Source organism: Enhydra lutris, unplaced genomic scaffold, assembly GCF_002288905.1.
Source record: "Enhydra lutris kenyoni isolate GAN:26980312 unplaced genomic scaffold, ASM228890v2 scaffoldscaffold78, whole genome shotgun sequence".
In the NCBI taxonomy this organism is placed as follows: domain Eukaryota; kingdom Metazoa; phylum Chordata; class Mammalia; order Carnivora; family Mustelidae; genus Enhydra; species Enhydra lutris.
This window is the reverse complement of record NW_019154162.1, coordinates 3,113,845-3,128,783: the sequence shown is the minus strand read 5'-3', so window position 1 is coordinate 3,128,783 and position 14,939 is coordinate 3,113,845. Positions and strand designations below refer to the sequence as shown.

Sequence of the window (14,939 nt, the reverse complement as noted above, 5' to 3'; positions counted from 1 at the left end):
CCATAGTACTCTGTGCAGACAGGCTTGGCTTGCATTAGTTGGACCTCCACATTCACTCATTCTTTCATGCATTCCTTCACTCACTCATTCATTGTTTTTAAAGAGCCTGTGCTTCCCCATGGAGAATAAGACAGCTGAGCCCCCAGTGTTCAGATGAGGCTGGTGTTCAGATAAGTCTAGGGGAACAAGGATGTTCCCCCAAGTACCATGTAAGGAAACTGACTGCAGAGGGTAAAAAGTTTGCTGGAGCCACAGCTGGTGTGAGAAGTCACAGTGGCCTTTGTGTGTTCTCTGGGCTGCCTCCTTGCCCCCTCACTGTACCCTAGAAGCATGAAGAAGCCCATGTATTAGGGGCGGTGCTCACCGCTCAGAAGGGAGCAGCTTGCCTTGCCCTAGCTCTCCAGATCTGGGCAGACTGTGCCATCCCATCCTTGGGTGCTATGCTCAGCAAATAGGGACAGGGACTTGGCAGCGGGAGTGAGCCAGCGTTCACTTAGTACTCAGTAAGTGGCAGAGATGAACATGTACCAGGCACTATACTAGGAATTTTATCTAGAATAATACATTTAATCCTCAGAACAAACCCCTGAGGTGGAAATGATTATTATCCCCATTTAGTGGATCAAGACTAGCTGTAGAATTTATGGGACCCAGTACAAAATTAAAACAGGGGCTCCTTTACAAAATTAAGAATTTCAGGACAGTGATTGCAGAGCATTAACAGAGCACATGTGGGGTCCTCCGAGAGTGGGGTCCTGCGTTACTGCATGGGACAAAGTCAGCCCTGTCCTGGATAATGAGCTGAGATGCAGGAGGCCTGGAACCATGCTCAAGGCCATAGGCAGGTCAGAATGGGTTCAGACTCACACCCAAATCTTTGAATTGTAAATCTCTTCATCTGATGTCTTCATCACTAGCAAATTGGTGCAAAGTGAATTTGAGCTAAATGGTTGCTTTTTTTTTTTTTTTTGCTTAATTTTTAAAAAGTTTTATTTATTTATTTGACAGACAGAGATCACAAGTAGGCAGAGAGGCAGGCAGAGAGAGAGGGGGAAGCAGGCTCCCTGCTGAGCAGAGAGCTAGATGTGGGGCTCGATCCCAAGACCCTGAGATCATGACCTGAGCCGAAGGCAGAGGCTTTAAACCACTGAGCCACCCAGGTGCCCCAGATTAATGTTTTGTTTTTTTTTTTTTTTTAAAGATTTTATTTATTTGACAGAGAGAGATCACAAGTAGGCAGAGAGGCAGGCAGAGAGAGAAGGAAGCAGGGTCCCTGCTGAGCAGAGAGCCCGATGTGGGGCTGGATGTGGGGCTCGATCCCAGGACCCTGAGATCATGACCAGAGCTGAAGGCAGAGGCTTTAACCCACTGAGCCACCCAGGCGCCCCCAGCTTAATGGTTTTTAAAAAGTAGAAAGGGGAACCTGAATATGAAGCCTGTGGTTGTTGAAGGTGGTGGGCATGGTTTTAGCATTTGGTGAGCCTCTAAAGAAAAAGTACAATTTCATAGCCAGTGGACTTTGCTGCCAGGTGAATACAGAAATCACAGCTTGGGGCCCAAAAGAAAAGGCAGGCAGACATGACTACATTATCTGGTTTTGATTTAGCTAACCATAATGTCCTTCACCTTAAGACTCTGGTAAGATTATATATGCCCACAGCTAAGATGTGAAGTTTCTCCATTCTAGGGGAGAATTTTCCCAAGGGGGAGAAATGACAGTGCTGGGGCCTGGAATTGGGTGGCAGCTACACACTTGAACCCCTCTTAAAAATGTGCACTGTCGTAGGAGAAGGAGGAGCAAGGGGCTCTGGCTGTCTGTGCTCTCTACAAGTGTTGTGCTAGCCAGAGCTTCACATTCGAAGTGGAAGTAGAAGGCCTCCATCTATGAAGGGTGCAGTAAGATGACTTGGTAGCCTTGCCTATGGTCTGCCCCCATGAGTACCCTGAAGGGCCGGCTTCCCCCTTAGGGACATGGAAAGGGTCTGGAGTATGTCCACTTAGCCCCAAATAGTATGTCACCCACAATGTTTTGACAATAATAAAAAGAAGGTGTGGATTTAACTACAGAAGGACTTTGCTAGAGAACAGAAACAAGAGAGAATATAATATAGTATCTTAAAGAGCTATTAATCGTAGTTGTTTAAAATTTCCAGCCTGGGAATTCCCTGCCATGGCTGGTTCTGATGCTTGCTCTGTCTCTTCAAATTGTATTTTTTGACTTGTAGTGTGCCTCATAATTTTGTTGACAGCTAGACATGATGTAATGGGTAAAAGGAACTGCAGTGATGTGGTGGTGGGGTGGCGGGGTGGGATGGCGGGGAGGGATGGCGGGGAGGGGAGGCATCCCATAACCCTATGAGCAGGTCTGTCTTTCTGTGAACCTGTGCTTCTGGGCAATGAATTCATGAGGGTTTCTATTCTTTTTTTTTTCACCCCTTAGGTGGGACAGGATGGGCTGGAGTTGGGTAAACCCCTTCTTCCAGGTGAGACAGGTTCTGATTATACACGAACAGATTAGGCTCTGGTTAACTCAATTGACTTTGAACAATGTAGGGGGTTAGAGGTGCTAGCCCCCTTCCTCCCCAACAGCTGAAAATCCATGTGTAACTTGTGACTATTCCCAAAACTTAACTAATAGCCTGCTGTGGACCAGAAGACTTACCAGCGATATAAATAGTCTATCAACATATTTTGTATGTTATATATATTATATGCTGTTTCCTTACAATGAAGTATGCTGGAGCAAAGAAAATGTTATTAAGAAAATCGTAAGTAAGAGAAAATACAATTACAGCACTGTGCTGTATTTATTTAAAAAAAGCCACATATAAGTGGACCCACAGGGTTCACAGTTGTCCAAGGGTCAACTGTAGCTTCTACTGAGGCAGGCCTGGTTCAGAACAGGTGCTCTGGTCTATTTCAAGATGCATCCATTTTCCTTCTCCTGCTGGAAGTTTGAGGGGATTTTCCTCTGATAAATACTGTGGGAACCAGGTTGAGCTCTAGGAGATGAATCTCACAGTGTCAGGGGGATCTGCTATGACCCAGTCCCCTTGGAATTTCTAACTCTCAGAGTTGTCCACACTGAGCCTCCAGCAATTCGGTCAATCTCAGAGTCACTAATGAGAGGTGGTGAAGATGTCAGGTCAGGAGAAAGGGCAGGGCACAGTGCTAGGCAGGGGGGTCATAAGTCCTACTCTGTTGTTGTAGCCTGAGCAACAAGATGTGGGGTGTGACAACCCTGCACGTTCATTGGGAGTCATGCAAGGGCCCTGCTGAGCCCACCAGCCTGTGATAGAACCCCATGTCTTGGACTCGGCTCCTGCCGGCACAAGAGGAAACCTGCTCTCATCAGCATGTGCCATGCTATGATTTTGCACATTATTTATACTGGAAGAATGTACAAAAACGAAAATGCCTAATAATGAAGGGCAGGAGCCAGCACTCCCTCACAAGTTAAGATTACATGGTGATCTCTAGGGGAGAATATGAAATAAGAATCAGTATGGGAGTGGGAGAGAGCGAGGTAGTGAGTGCTAGGGCCAGCAGCCCTGATTTCAGAGTTTGTTTTGTTTTGACTTTCTGTCCATTTTAGCTTATTATTCACTGACCTCCATGTATGTGCCAAGTTCTGGACACAGCTACTGAGTGTGTGATTTTTAAAAGGGGTTTCCAGCGTGTGGAATGGACACAGGCCTGGGAGAATTCACCTCTCTGTGCCAGACCCCAAGGAGGGGGCATGTGGGGTGATGGAGTCCCTTGGGAGGTCAGAATTTCCAGGAAAGGGACAACTCCAGGAATTTGTTGGTACTGCAGTGTCCTTAGGGCCATGGTGAGTGGTTTTCTGGTGTTCAGGGAGGGCCCAGGGAGCTTTGGGGGAATAACCCAGGTTTTAGGGGATGAGCAGGAGTGAGGCAGCAGGCAGTGTGTGTGGGTGTGAACATGTGTGTGTACTTGTGCTTGCATATGTGTGTGCAGGAGCACCCAGAGAGCACTGGAGGTGAAGCTGGAGAAGCAGAGCCATCCTGGGCATCAGGAAAGGCCATAAGAGAGGGTTCTAGAGGACCGCCCTAGCAGGCTGTGGAAGGCATGATGAAGGGCAGCCGCTGACCTGGTGTGGGTCAGGCCCAACTACAAAACCGTGGACAGTGGTACACTGAGGTTAGAACACAGGTCTGGCTGAAGAGCCGTGGGATGGTTGGTAGGTTCTGAGGATCTGTGCCACACACAGGTCCTTTGTGTGCAAAGCTACAGTGCAGTTTCCCAGGCACAGCCCCCATGGTGCTGGGTGGCAAAACGTCCTGTCCACATGCACCCTAAGTACCCCTCCGCTGGCCTCTGCTGGCTCTGGGGTCTGACAGCCTATGTCCACAGCCCTGTGCCCTCAGTGCCTGGGAACCCTGGGGTAAGCCATCCTCTGAGCCTCCAGTGTTTCCTATGCAAAATAGTTAAGAAAATGCCCATGGGACCAGGCTGAGGAGAGGTGACCCACGCAAGGCCTTAGTAAAGTGTTTGGCATCTAGGTATTGATATTCTTATTATATTATCAAAAGCAAAAACAGCAGCTGTCTGTAAGGGAGACTCTAGAGATTAGGAACACCCACAGGCCAGGTTTGCTTTGATAAATTCTGTTAACAACAACAGCCAAAGATACCACTATTCCTGGGCAGGATGCCAAGCCCTTATTCTCTTGTTCGTCACATGACTCCTGGGAAGTAGCTGTTACTATTCCCAGTTTCAGATGAGAAAACTGAGGCTCTGACATATTGTGTGCCTCCTCAAAGCCTGTAAGTGTTGGAGGTGAGTCCAAACTCAGGTCTGACTCCACAGCTCTGACTGTGGGGCTCAAGCCCTGCTCTGCCTCCAGGTCACTATAAGAGAGAGGACACCTCATAAACTTCTTCCCTGGCGGTGGCGGGGTCTTGGAGGAAAGGCCAAGAACAGGTACTTCTCAGAAGAAGAAATAAAATATGTTGTGGAGGTAGGAAAACATGCTCAACCTCCTCTCTCAGATAAATAAATAAAATCTTAAAAAAGGTGGGGAAGCACTTGGGTGGCTCAGTCATGAGCCATGAGCCAAGTCAGGCTCATGACCTGAGCTTGATTTCAGCTCAGGTCATGATCTCAGGATCCTAAGATGGAACCGCAGGCCCCATTGTGGAGCCTGTTTGTCTCCCTCCCTCTACTCCTCCTCCTGCTTGTGCTTTCTCTCTCAAACAGATAAATAAAATCTTTTAAAAACAAACAAACAAGCAAAAACCATGCACAACCTCACTTATAATTACAGAGGCACATTCAGAAGTGACAACATGTTTTACTTACCAGATTTGCTAAGATGTAAACTGCACAGTGTGAATGAGGGTGTGAGGAAAGAATGACTTCCATTGGCTACTGGTGGGTGTTAGAGATTCATGTGACCTTTTAGAGGGCAATTTTTTAGTATCTTCCAACATTTTAAATGTTCACACTCTTTGTCCCAGAAATTAAATCTGTGTGTGTATATTTATCCTAATCATATAAAAACACATATATTTACACATATATGTGTAAATACATAAACCCTACTTAAAGGGTTGTAATGACAGCACTGTGTCTGGTTAAAAAAAAAAAAAATGACTGTCCACAATCTAAATGTCCATTGGTGAAAGAACTGCTTAAATAAAATAATTCATTTATTTATTCATGCAATTCATATGCATACAGCCCTGAGAAGAATGAGTTAGTCTATATATGATGAAAACTTCTGATCTTCAGCATATATTCTTATGAAAAAAGCAAGATGAAGTAGAATATATAAAAGAAGCTTCATTTTGTAAAACAGAAAGTAATTGTACATACATACAATAGTTCTAGAAGGCTTCTCATAAATCAATAAATTGCTCTCGAAGTGGGATGGTATCATTTTCTTTCCTATTATTAACTCTTGATTCATTGTTCAGATTTGTTTTTAGCTTGTACTTGTTGGGTCCATTGTACTCACACAGTCTCTGGAAGGCGTTTTGGATGTGGCTGCAAAAGGCCATTTGAAATATGTACCTATATCTGCCATCCAAAAGAGGAAAACTGATATAGCTTGCCACCTCCCTCTGCTGCCTCTTCCTTCTCATTGTAGATGGGCTGATGTGCTTCCACTGCAAACACAGAATGCCTCTTATCCTATACCCCTCTGTTTCCCAAGGTGCACTGCAAGTCCCCAGAAACTGTTGCCCAACCATGGGCACCCTTGGGAAGGTCCAGCTGCTGATAGTGCCAATGCCATGTGACTCCTACTGCTGTGGATATCTGGAGGGGTTGAGCAATAGTTGAGATGGAATTTCATTTGGCACTTAATGTAATCCTTTCAGCTTCTGCCAGAAGCAGTGAAATCTATATAAAGTTGACAAACCTGACTATCTCCTCACTGAGTGTTGACCCCTTCCATCCAAGGGCAAGGCAGTGGATTTCTGCACATGACTCATTTGCAGTACCTGGGGCATTCAGACTTACGGGAGTTGGCTGAGACCAGAGGGGTAGGGCAGGACTGATTGGGCAGGAGCAGAGGGTCTTCTCCATTCCAACCTCTGCTTCTGAGAAGCAGTGATGTAAACTGAGACCGGATATAGACACATCCTGCCTGAATTAGCAGCAAGAAAGAGGGCTCCAGGGTTCTCTTATAGCAAAGAGCCTGCTGTAAATCAAATCCTAAGGGTAATCTAGAATGGTATGCAAGTAAGGGCTGCATCCCTGTGAGCTCCGGAAGGGAAGTGTCTGCAGCCCTTGGTCAAGGTCTGAAACTTGACTCCTAGAGAACTGCTAGAGAGAGGGCAGGGGTAGGGTTCCTGGTGAATAAGCCTGTCTTCTCCAGCCAGGGTAATGGCCGCAGGCCTGCACTTCCTCAGCGCCTCTACCAGAATGATTACAGTGGCTTTGCCTTTCAACCTGGCCCAGACACACACATACTAAGTTCACTAGTGTCTGACTCCCACACACTCACAGAAACACACATGCACACACCAATGCACATGAGCTTCCGGACCCAGTCTAGTGTAAAATGAAAACAAAAATGCCTGACATTTATGTGTCAATCTCTGTGCTGAACCATTTACAAGCTCTTAATTCTCACAACACAAGGAAGAATACCCTATTATTCCCATTTTGCAGATGATGAAGTTGGAGCTAAGAGAGACTAGCTTGCCACAGGCACCTGGCTAATGGGTGGCATATCTGATCCCACAGCAGGCAGTGGGGCCCTCACTCCAGGACTGTCATCCTCCTGCAGCACCCAGACTCGCTGAGTACCCTCACCAGCACAAGCATGGGCATGCAAACACAGGCATCTAGCCACAATCCACTATGCTCAAGGTTCGGTGGTGAGGCCACACAACCACCTGGATTTAAAAGACTTGTAAACGAGTGTCTCTAGTACCCATATTATTATCATATTAATTACCTAACGTGATTACACTATAGCCTCCGAATGTCTCCCCTCTGACAGTTTCTAAGGACCAGATCTAGCCAGGGTGGGGATAGAAGGGATAAACATTCACTGTTTTAAAAAGGAAATTTTAGTTTTTTTTTATTGCAGAAGCCCACTGGCCGAGGAGGGCGTAGGGGAGGCCTGGCAAAGTTTCCCAACATCCTCACAAAGAAGCTCAGGGTATAGGATTTCCCGTCAGCAGGAAAGCATGTGCCGTCTTAAAAAGAAAGAGGAATTACAACGCCCCAAAAGGTCAAGGCGAGCCGATGCCTCCGCCATGTGTGTGTCCCTCCCTGCGCCCAGAGAGTGAGTCAGGGCATCGGCAGAGTTTACTGAAGTTTACTCCGAATCCGCCCCCGCGTCCAGGGCCGCCGAGCAAAGAGTGTACGACGTCCTCTCCCTCCCAGTAGGTCCTTCACTTACTAGTCTAGGGGCCGGTTCCTGCGGCACAGACTCGGCGGCCACCGCACAAAGACGTAGAGAGCCGGCGGCGCGCCGGGCGGCGTTGGCCGGGCGGCCTCTCCAGGCCCCGGGGCGCAGAGCCGGGCCGGGCTCGGGGGCTCCGGGCGCGACCCGGCGATGCCCGGGGCCGGGCTGCAGTCCCGCCTCTGAGCCCGAGCTCCTGGCCCCCGTGGGCCCGGCCAGGAGTGGGGTCCCGGGGACCCCGCGGAGCAACGGACCCCCACGGGCGGCGGGTACTCACCAAGGCTGGGCCGCGACGTGCCATTGACGCTGTTCATCGCCGACGGGTGCGGGGCGCCGGCGGGACCAGGGGCCGAAGGGACAGCGGAGCGGTGGCGAGGGTCGCGCCGGCCGGCTCCTGACCCTCAGCGGCGGGGAGGAAGCGGCACCTGTGTCACGCTCCTCTGGCGCGGGCCGAGGGGAGGGGCTCCGGCCCGAGATAGGCAGACTTCATTTATTTTTTTTCTGCAGACTTGGCTGGTGGGGTTTCCACCCTTTTCTTTCTTAGTTTCTTTCTTTCTTTCTTTCTTTTTTTTTAAACACACAATCCCGCCCACGTCCGAACTCTTCTCTGTTCCAACTTTTCTGCGCAAGAATCACATTTTTCTAACCACGTTTCTGTTTCCGTCTGCAGCTACCAGACTCAGAGGTTGTGGTGAATTCCCCTGTGTGTGGACTGAAAAACTCCCAGATGTGACAAGAGGGCCTGTCCCAGCACTGTCAGGGCCGGTGACCAAATAGGGGCAGACCTATTTGAATCTTGGCTGGCTGCTTGGCCACTCCAGAGCAGCATGGCCTCTCGACGCTGAGGGTCTTAGTGGCCTGGGAAATCCCTGCATGGCTGGCCCCTCAAGGGCACTGTCCCAGTCCGTGGGCTAGTGTTTGGAAAAGATTCTTAGAAAAAGGGATTGCTTGGACAAAGACCATGTGATTTATTTGGATCACTTCTGTCTGAGGCTTCCAGACATAGTAGAGTTTGTAAAGTCTTCACTTAGGCAATTAAAAACTTGAAGCGGATTTTGACACTCTGGTTAGTTAAATGGAGTCTACCTACATCACCCAGAAAGAATGCTATGTTATATGTAGCATTTTATCTCTTCCGTCTCCATGCCAGAGAGAAGGGCAGGGAATTTGAGACCATGGCACCCCTGTTGAACTCTCAGACCCAAGAGACACCCTGCACTTCTCATGTCTGATGGCTGCTCCTTCCTGTGGGGCTTTTCATTGTTTACTTGACAGTCCTGCAGTGCACTGCTGACACCTTCCTGGCTTCTCCCATTAAGGTTGTTCTGCTGCAGTCCCAGGGCTGCATTCCAGATGTCTGTACAATGTGGTGCCCTTGGGAGTACCATCCAGGTTGAAGGCAATGTAAGGTTGCCCCCTGGAGGTGTGCAGCACAGACTACTTTCCCAATTCTATGTGAGCTGGACCAACTCCAGGCATTATTATCAGGACTGCCTGTTTGACACAGTGGGCAAGTGTTCATAATTCTCTTTAGTTAGTTAATGAAGAATTGACACTGCTAGTCAATATTTAGTGAAACTTCCAGGATGGACATATACATGTTGATGTGAAGGAAACTATTCACAGAACACTCTTGACCAGGTGTGGAAACTTTTGAGTCTCCATTTCTTCACTTAGAAAATGGGGACAAGAACACTTGAATTCCAGAGTTTTGCAGAAGCAATGTCTATAAGATAACAGTGGGACAGAGTAGACATTTACTAGAAACTTGCAACAGTTCAACATTTTGTTTTGTAGTACTTATAGATCCGTGTTGGCTAATAGTATCTCCTGTTTCAGAATTCATAAATTAAACAACTTCAATTATCTGAAATGCAACTGGGGAACTGGAAGGAAGCCAAAGAGCCAATAGGTAACCAAAGGACATGTCTGCGGGTTATTGTACCTCAGTTATGGGAAGACTTCTCAAGGCTCACTGATAGGCAAGTGGCCTTTAGACATAATCATAAGATGTCTGCTTATGTCATTTCTCATGGTAGAGTGGGTTAAAAACACCAGAATATAACAAGAATTCCTTACAAGGAGGAAGCCAAAGAACTAACTAAAGAAAGGTAGAAAATTCCATAAACAATAAGGTCAGATACAAAAACAAAGTAGCATTTATTATACAATTAATATTGTATAATATTATTAATCCATTATTAATTATCCATTAATAATTATATATTATTAATTGGATATTAATCCAATTATGGATTCAGCCATAAATGGAGGATGTGCTGGATCATGGACTGGCAAGGAACCAGGGCTTTAGGACTCCATCTCGGTTTGAGTCTCCACTGCCTTCCATGGGGCTGACTGTTGGCATTTTATTTAACTTCTCTGAGCCTCAGTTTTTTCATCTGTGAAACTGGAACAACCTGCAAAGTTAGGTTGTTGTGACTAATACTTTAGATAATAATGTGAGGGGTACCTGGGTGGCTCAGTGGGTTAAGTGTCTGCCTTCAGGTCAGGTCATGATCCCAGGGTCCTGGAATCGAGCCCCATATCGGGCTCCCTGCTCAGTGAGGAGTCTGCTTCCTCTCCTGGTCCCCCCTTGCTTGTGTTCCCTCTCTTGCTATCTCTCTCTGTCATAAATAAATAAAACCTTTAAAAAAATAATGTGATAATACAACATCTTAGCAAATAGCTTAAAGATATTAAGTTTAAGTTATTGGAGAGATTGGTCCCCTTCCCTTGATGGGCACGCTTATAGTAAGGATCCAAAGCCATTCTGAAAAGAAGATAAATAGGGTTTAATGGTGAGTGGTTGTTTAGCTTGTAGGGAAACATTTGATATTTTAGAGGATTTAACCATGGAAGTGTTTAATTTTAAAGAAATGAGGCACATTTTGAGAAGGCAAAATAAGTATATGAAAAATTAGGTTATATGGTAAAAGTCTGATGTTAAGTCACAGAAATGCAGTGTGTCTGGATACTTATTAATGGAGTAGCAAGAACTCAGCTATATCTTATAACAATAAAACTGTTATCTCATTTAATTCCCATAAATACCATCAAAGAGGATATTGCCAAAGGCGCATTTTAAAACAGAAAATGGAGGTTGGGAGCAGTGACAAGAATTTGTCTGAGGAAGTGCAGCCAGGGCTGGGACTCAGTTCCAGCAGCCTCAGTAATGTGTGCAGGATATGGCTGGTGTAAGCTACTGAGCTCCCCACAGAGTGACAGGGTGTGATGGAGTCCCAGAAGGGAATTTCTACTTCCTTCCCAGAACTACATCCAGCAAGGGTTGCCCATGAGAGGGGCATCCCTGCCCACTTTATCCACACCTAAACAAACACATACTCAGTGCTTGTTCCTTCTTGAAGGGGCCCTACTGTAATCCCTGTCTGTGAGCTCTTACACATAGAGGCAGGCAGATTTTCCTTGGATCCTATAAAATCTCTAATTAAAAGTTTTGCCCTGTATCAAAATGATAGATGTTCTTTTTTTTTTTTTAAGTAATGGAAATGTGAAAAAAAAAAAATCCCAAACTCTATCAACTGCTCATAATATCTAGCACATTCAGGTACATTTTTTTCTAGTCTCTTACACACTTACGGACATTTGCTTTATAACTCTGAGATGTTACTGAATATGTGATTTTAAGCACCGAGTTTTCACTACCAAACATTATACCATGACCATTTTTCCATATAAAAGTACAAAAGCTCTTTAATTTGTTTTAATTACTAAGTTGCTTCCTTTTCTTTGCTATGATAAACCATATGAACATAAATATATGCCGTTCATATTTTTACCTTAGTTTGTATTCCAGTAATGGAACAACTGGATCAAAGGTTATGAGACTATGTTTCAAGCTTCTGATACATTCATGAGTTATGGCTGTAACAATTTATATTCTCCCCAACCAAGTGTTCATCTCAGAGCCTCTTGCCAGAATCAAGCTTTAGATTTTAAATATTGATAATTCTGTATATGGGAAATATGTAATTATTTGACTTTGCATTTTCTTGATTACTAGTGGGATTCAATGTACTGTCATACGCTTATTTAGAAATTGCATGTTCTTTTGGGTGAATATTTTGTTCATGCTGTTTCTCATTCAGAAGGGTGGTTAATGTTTTTCTTATTGATTTATTTGAACTCTTTATACACAGTAGACAACAACACTTTTTCATGTGTATTGCAAATATTTTCTCCTTGGGCCTTTTTCTGGTTCTTTCTCATTAGCACAGAAACATGGCTTAACTTAACTGATTGGCAAGTTGGAAGCTTTTAAGAAAACCAAACTGTGGCTCTGCATATTTTAAGTGGAGAGGATAGAGGAAGTGGGGGTTTGGTTGGTTAAGGCTCCTGCAAGCTGTGAGTAATGAGGAGCATGGGGTAGGAATGGGGAGGGTGGGGTCCTGAGAGATCAGAGAAAACAAACTGTGCAGCCATGGCCAGGAGCCTCTCCCCTTTCCGAGGGACACAGAGATCTTGAGAAGAATCCATAAATGAGGAGGTTTGAAAGCTGAGAGAGAGGAGACTCAATGCTTTCTGCTAGGACTGAGGTGCTAGGACCTCTTCTGTCTAGACTTTGCTAAAGGCTGGCTCTCGACATGCCAGGTAGAAAACAGCACCCAGGGTCAGTGAGGTTGTGGACTCAGGTCAGACCCAGAACTGCAGCCTAGGCCCCTAACTTAAAGTGGTACCTCTTCTTGGGGGTAGATCTTAAGGATCCAGAATAACCTGCCTCTGGATGCTTTCTAACAGTATCTTTAAAAGAAGAGGGACAGCAGAGAAACCCAGCAGGAACACCAGATGGTCTGGGATCGTTTGAAGTGACCATAAGCAAAATCTCATGTGTTGGTGACAGGTCTGAAAGTCCAGCTGTATGGACTATGGTTAAGAAAGTGAGAAAGCTTCAAAGTAAGGGTTGGGGCAGGGGAGGAAGGAAAGAAGAGAGAGAGAGAGAATGAATAGAAAACCCAGAGATGGGCGCCTGGGTGGCTCAGTGGGTTGAAGCCTCTGCCTTCGGCTCAGGTCATGATCCCAGGGTCCTGGGATCGGGCCCCACATCGGGCTCTCTGCTCCATGGGGAGCCTGCTTCCTTCTCTCTCTCTGCCTGCCTCTCTGCCTATTTGTGATCTCTGTCAAATAAATAGATAAAATATTTAAAAAAAAAAAAAAAAAAAAAAAAAAAGAAAACCCAGAGATGTCAGGATGGGGTTGGCTTGAATCTTGAGCAGAGAAAAGTCAGTAAAAAGGACACAACATGTAAGTTAGCCTGGGTGGTTCTGACACTTTTGTAGATTTAATGACTTCCCAGAGAAACACATCCCAGCAGACATAGGAATGTACAGGCAGTAACAATCCTCTGAGCACCTAGAATGGGCCAGAACTGGTGCTATGTTGGGTCCTCCCATATGAGGGTATTGCTATGTCACAGCACCCTTACAGGGTGGATGGTACCTTGTTTTAGTCTTTTTTTTTTTTTAAAGAATTTATTTATTTATTTGACACAGAGAGATCACAAGTAGGCAGAGAGGCAGGCAGAGAGAGAGAGAGAGAGAGAGAGAGGAGGAAACAGGCTCCCTGCTGAGCAGAGAGCCCGATGCGGGACTCGATCCCAGGACCCTGAGATCATGACCTGAGCCAAAGGCAGAGGCTTAACACACTGAGCCACCCAGGTGCCCTGTTTTAGTCTTTTTTTCACCTTTTCCTTCTTCTTCATTTTACAGAAATGGAAACTGAGGACCAGAGAGGTGAGGTAACTACTCAAGTTCACACAGGTACTCAGGGACAGCTAGAAGTTGAATGAGGACTGTCTGGCCCTCAATCTCTGCTGTGAGGGAGATGCTACTAGTTCAGTCCCCTTGGCACCCCCCCTTTGTAATCCAGTGTCCCTAGAAGACCCCAGTGTCTGGTGTTACTGCTCAGCTTGATGTGGCTCTTGCCAGAGGCCCTGAGACACAAGGAAAGGAGACATGGAATTCCTAAATGAGTTTCCAACAATTCCCATCAGAACATCAGGAAATTAGTATCTCCCAGCAAGTAGAGAGTGAATTACTAATATTCAGAGAGCCCTGTTGGGGTCATAGCCCTTTCCCTTCATGTGTAAGTTGTTGGTGTGAACCTGAACTAAAACATTTGCATCTCCAGCTACTCCCAGCTGAGGCCTGGGGCCCTCTAAGAGAAGAGCCAGTTTCTTCCTTAGACCCTTTGTTGTGGCTTTTATTCTCTTTGACTAAGAGAAGGGAGAAATTTGGGGTATGTTGCTATAACGAAGAAGGGAGAACCAGAATGGTAATTATATTTGCCAGACTTTTGCTATGAATGCTACATATTTCATCTCATTTAATTCCCAGAACAATTTCATGAGCAAAGAAAGAACAGGATTTGGGGACACCTGGGTGGCTCAGTCATTAAGCATCTGCCTTTGGTTCAGGTCATGATCCCAGGGTCCTGGGATCAAGCCCCACATCAGGTTCCCTGCTCAACAGGAAGCCTGCTTCTCTCTTAATGCCCCTGCTTGCTTTCCCTCTCTTGCTGTGTCTCTCTCTGTCAAATAAATAAATAAAATCTTTAAAAAAGACACCAAAAAACAGGATTTGAAATGTGGCAGACATGGCTTCTCATTTTTTTCTCAGCACTTGCAACTTTGCTAAGTGACTTTGCCTCCAAATTTTCTCATGTCACAATGGGGTTAATGACACATCTGATGTGCTCTGAAGGGTTCTTCTTGGAGGCTCACACATTTATCAAGAGGATAAAGACAGAGACTTCACAGCACTAAAGAAAAAAGTCAAAATATCATGTGTAATACACAGAGAGACATAGATATAACTATGCTCACTCACAGATGGAAACAGTCATGCCAAGGCCACAGGGACACAGGGGACTGTATATCTATTGATCTCATTATAAGTTCCTTCAACTGTATAGCTCAACGACAATAGACTTAGCATATTTTGTACTCCTTTTTTCAATTGCCACCAGCAGTGTAAGGAGCTGTCAAACACTTGGTATTTTGAGCCTTAAATTTACTTAGTTTGATATGTAGGAGTATTTC

General features: G+C 45.6%; 1 protein-coding gene across 2 annotated transcripts in view; it reads right to left on the bottom strand.

The window, feature by feature from the left end:
- The window catches only part of LOC111160847 (glycophorin C (Gerbich blood group)), a 43,448-nt gene extending 35,193 nt beyond the window's left edge, over nucleotides 1–8,255 (bottom strand). For both annotated transcript variants that reach the window (XM_022524234.1, XM_022524235.1), the window contains exon 1: nucleotides 8,160–8,255. In XM_022524234.1, coding sequence (XP_022379942.1) covers nucleotides 8,160–8,196 — 37 coding nt within the window. In that variant the 5' untranslated portion in view covers nucleotides 8,197–8,255. The remainder of the gene's footprint in view (nucleotides 1–8,159) is intronic.
- Nucleotides 8,256–14,939: the final 6,684 nt, after the last annotated feature.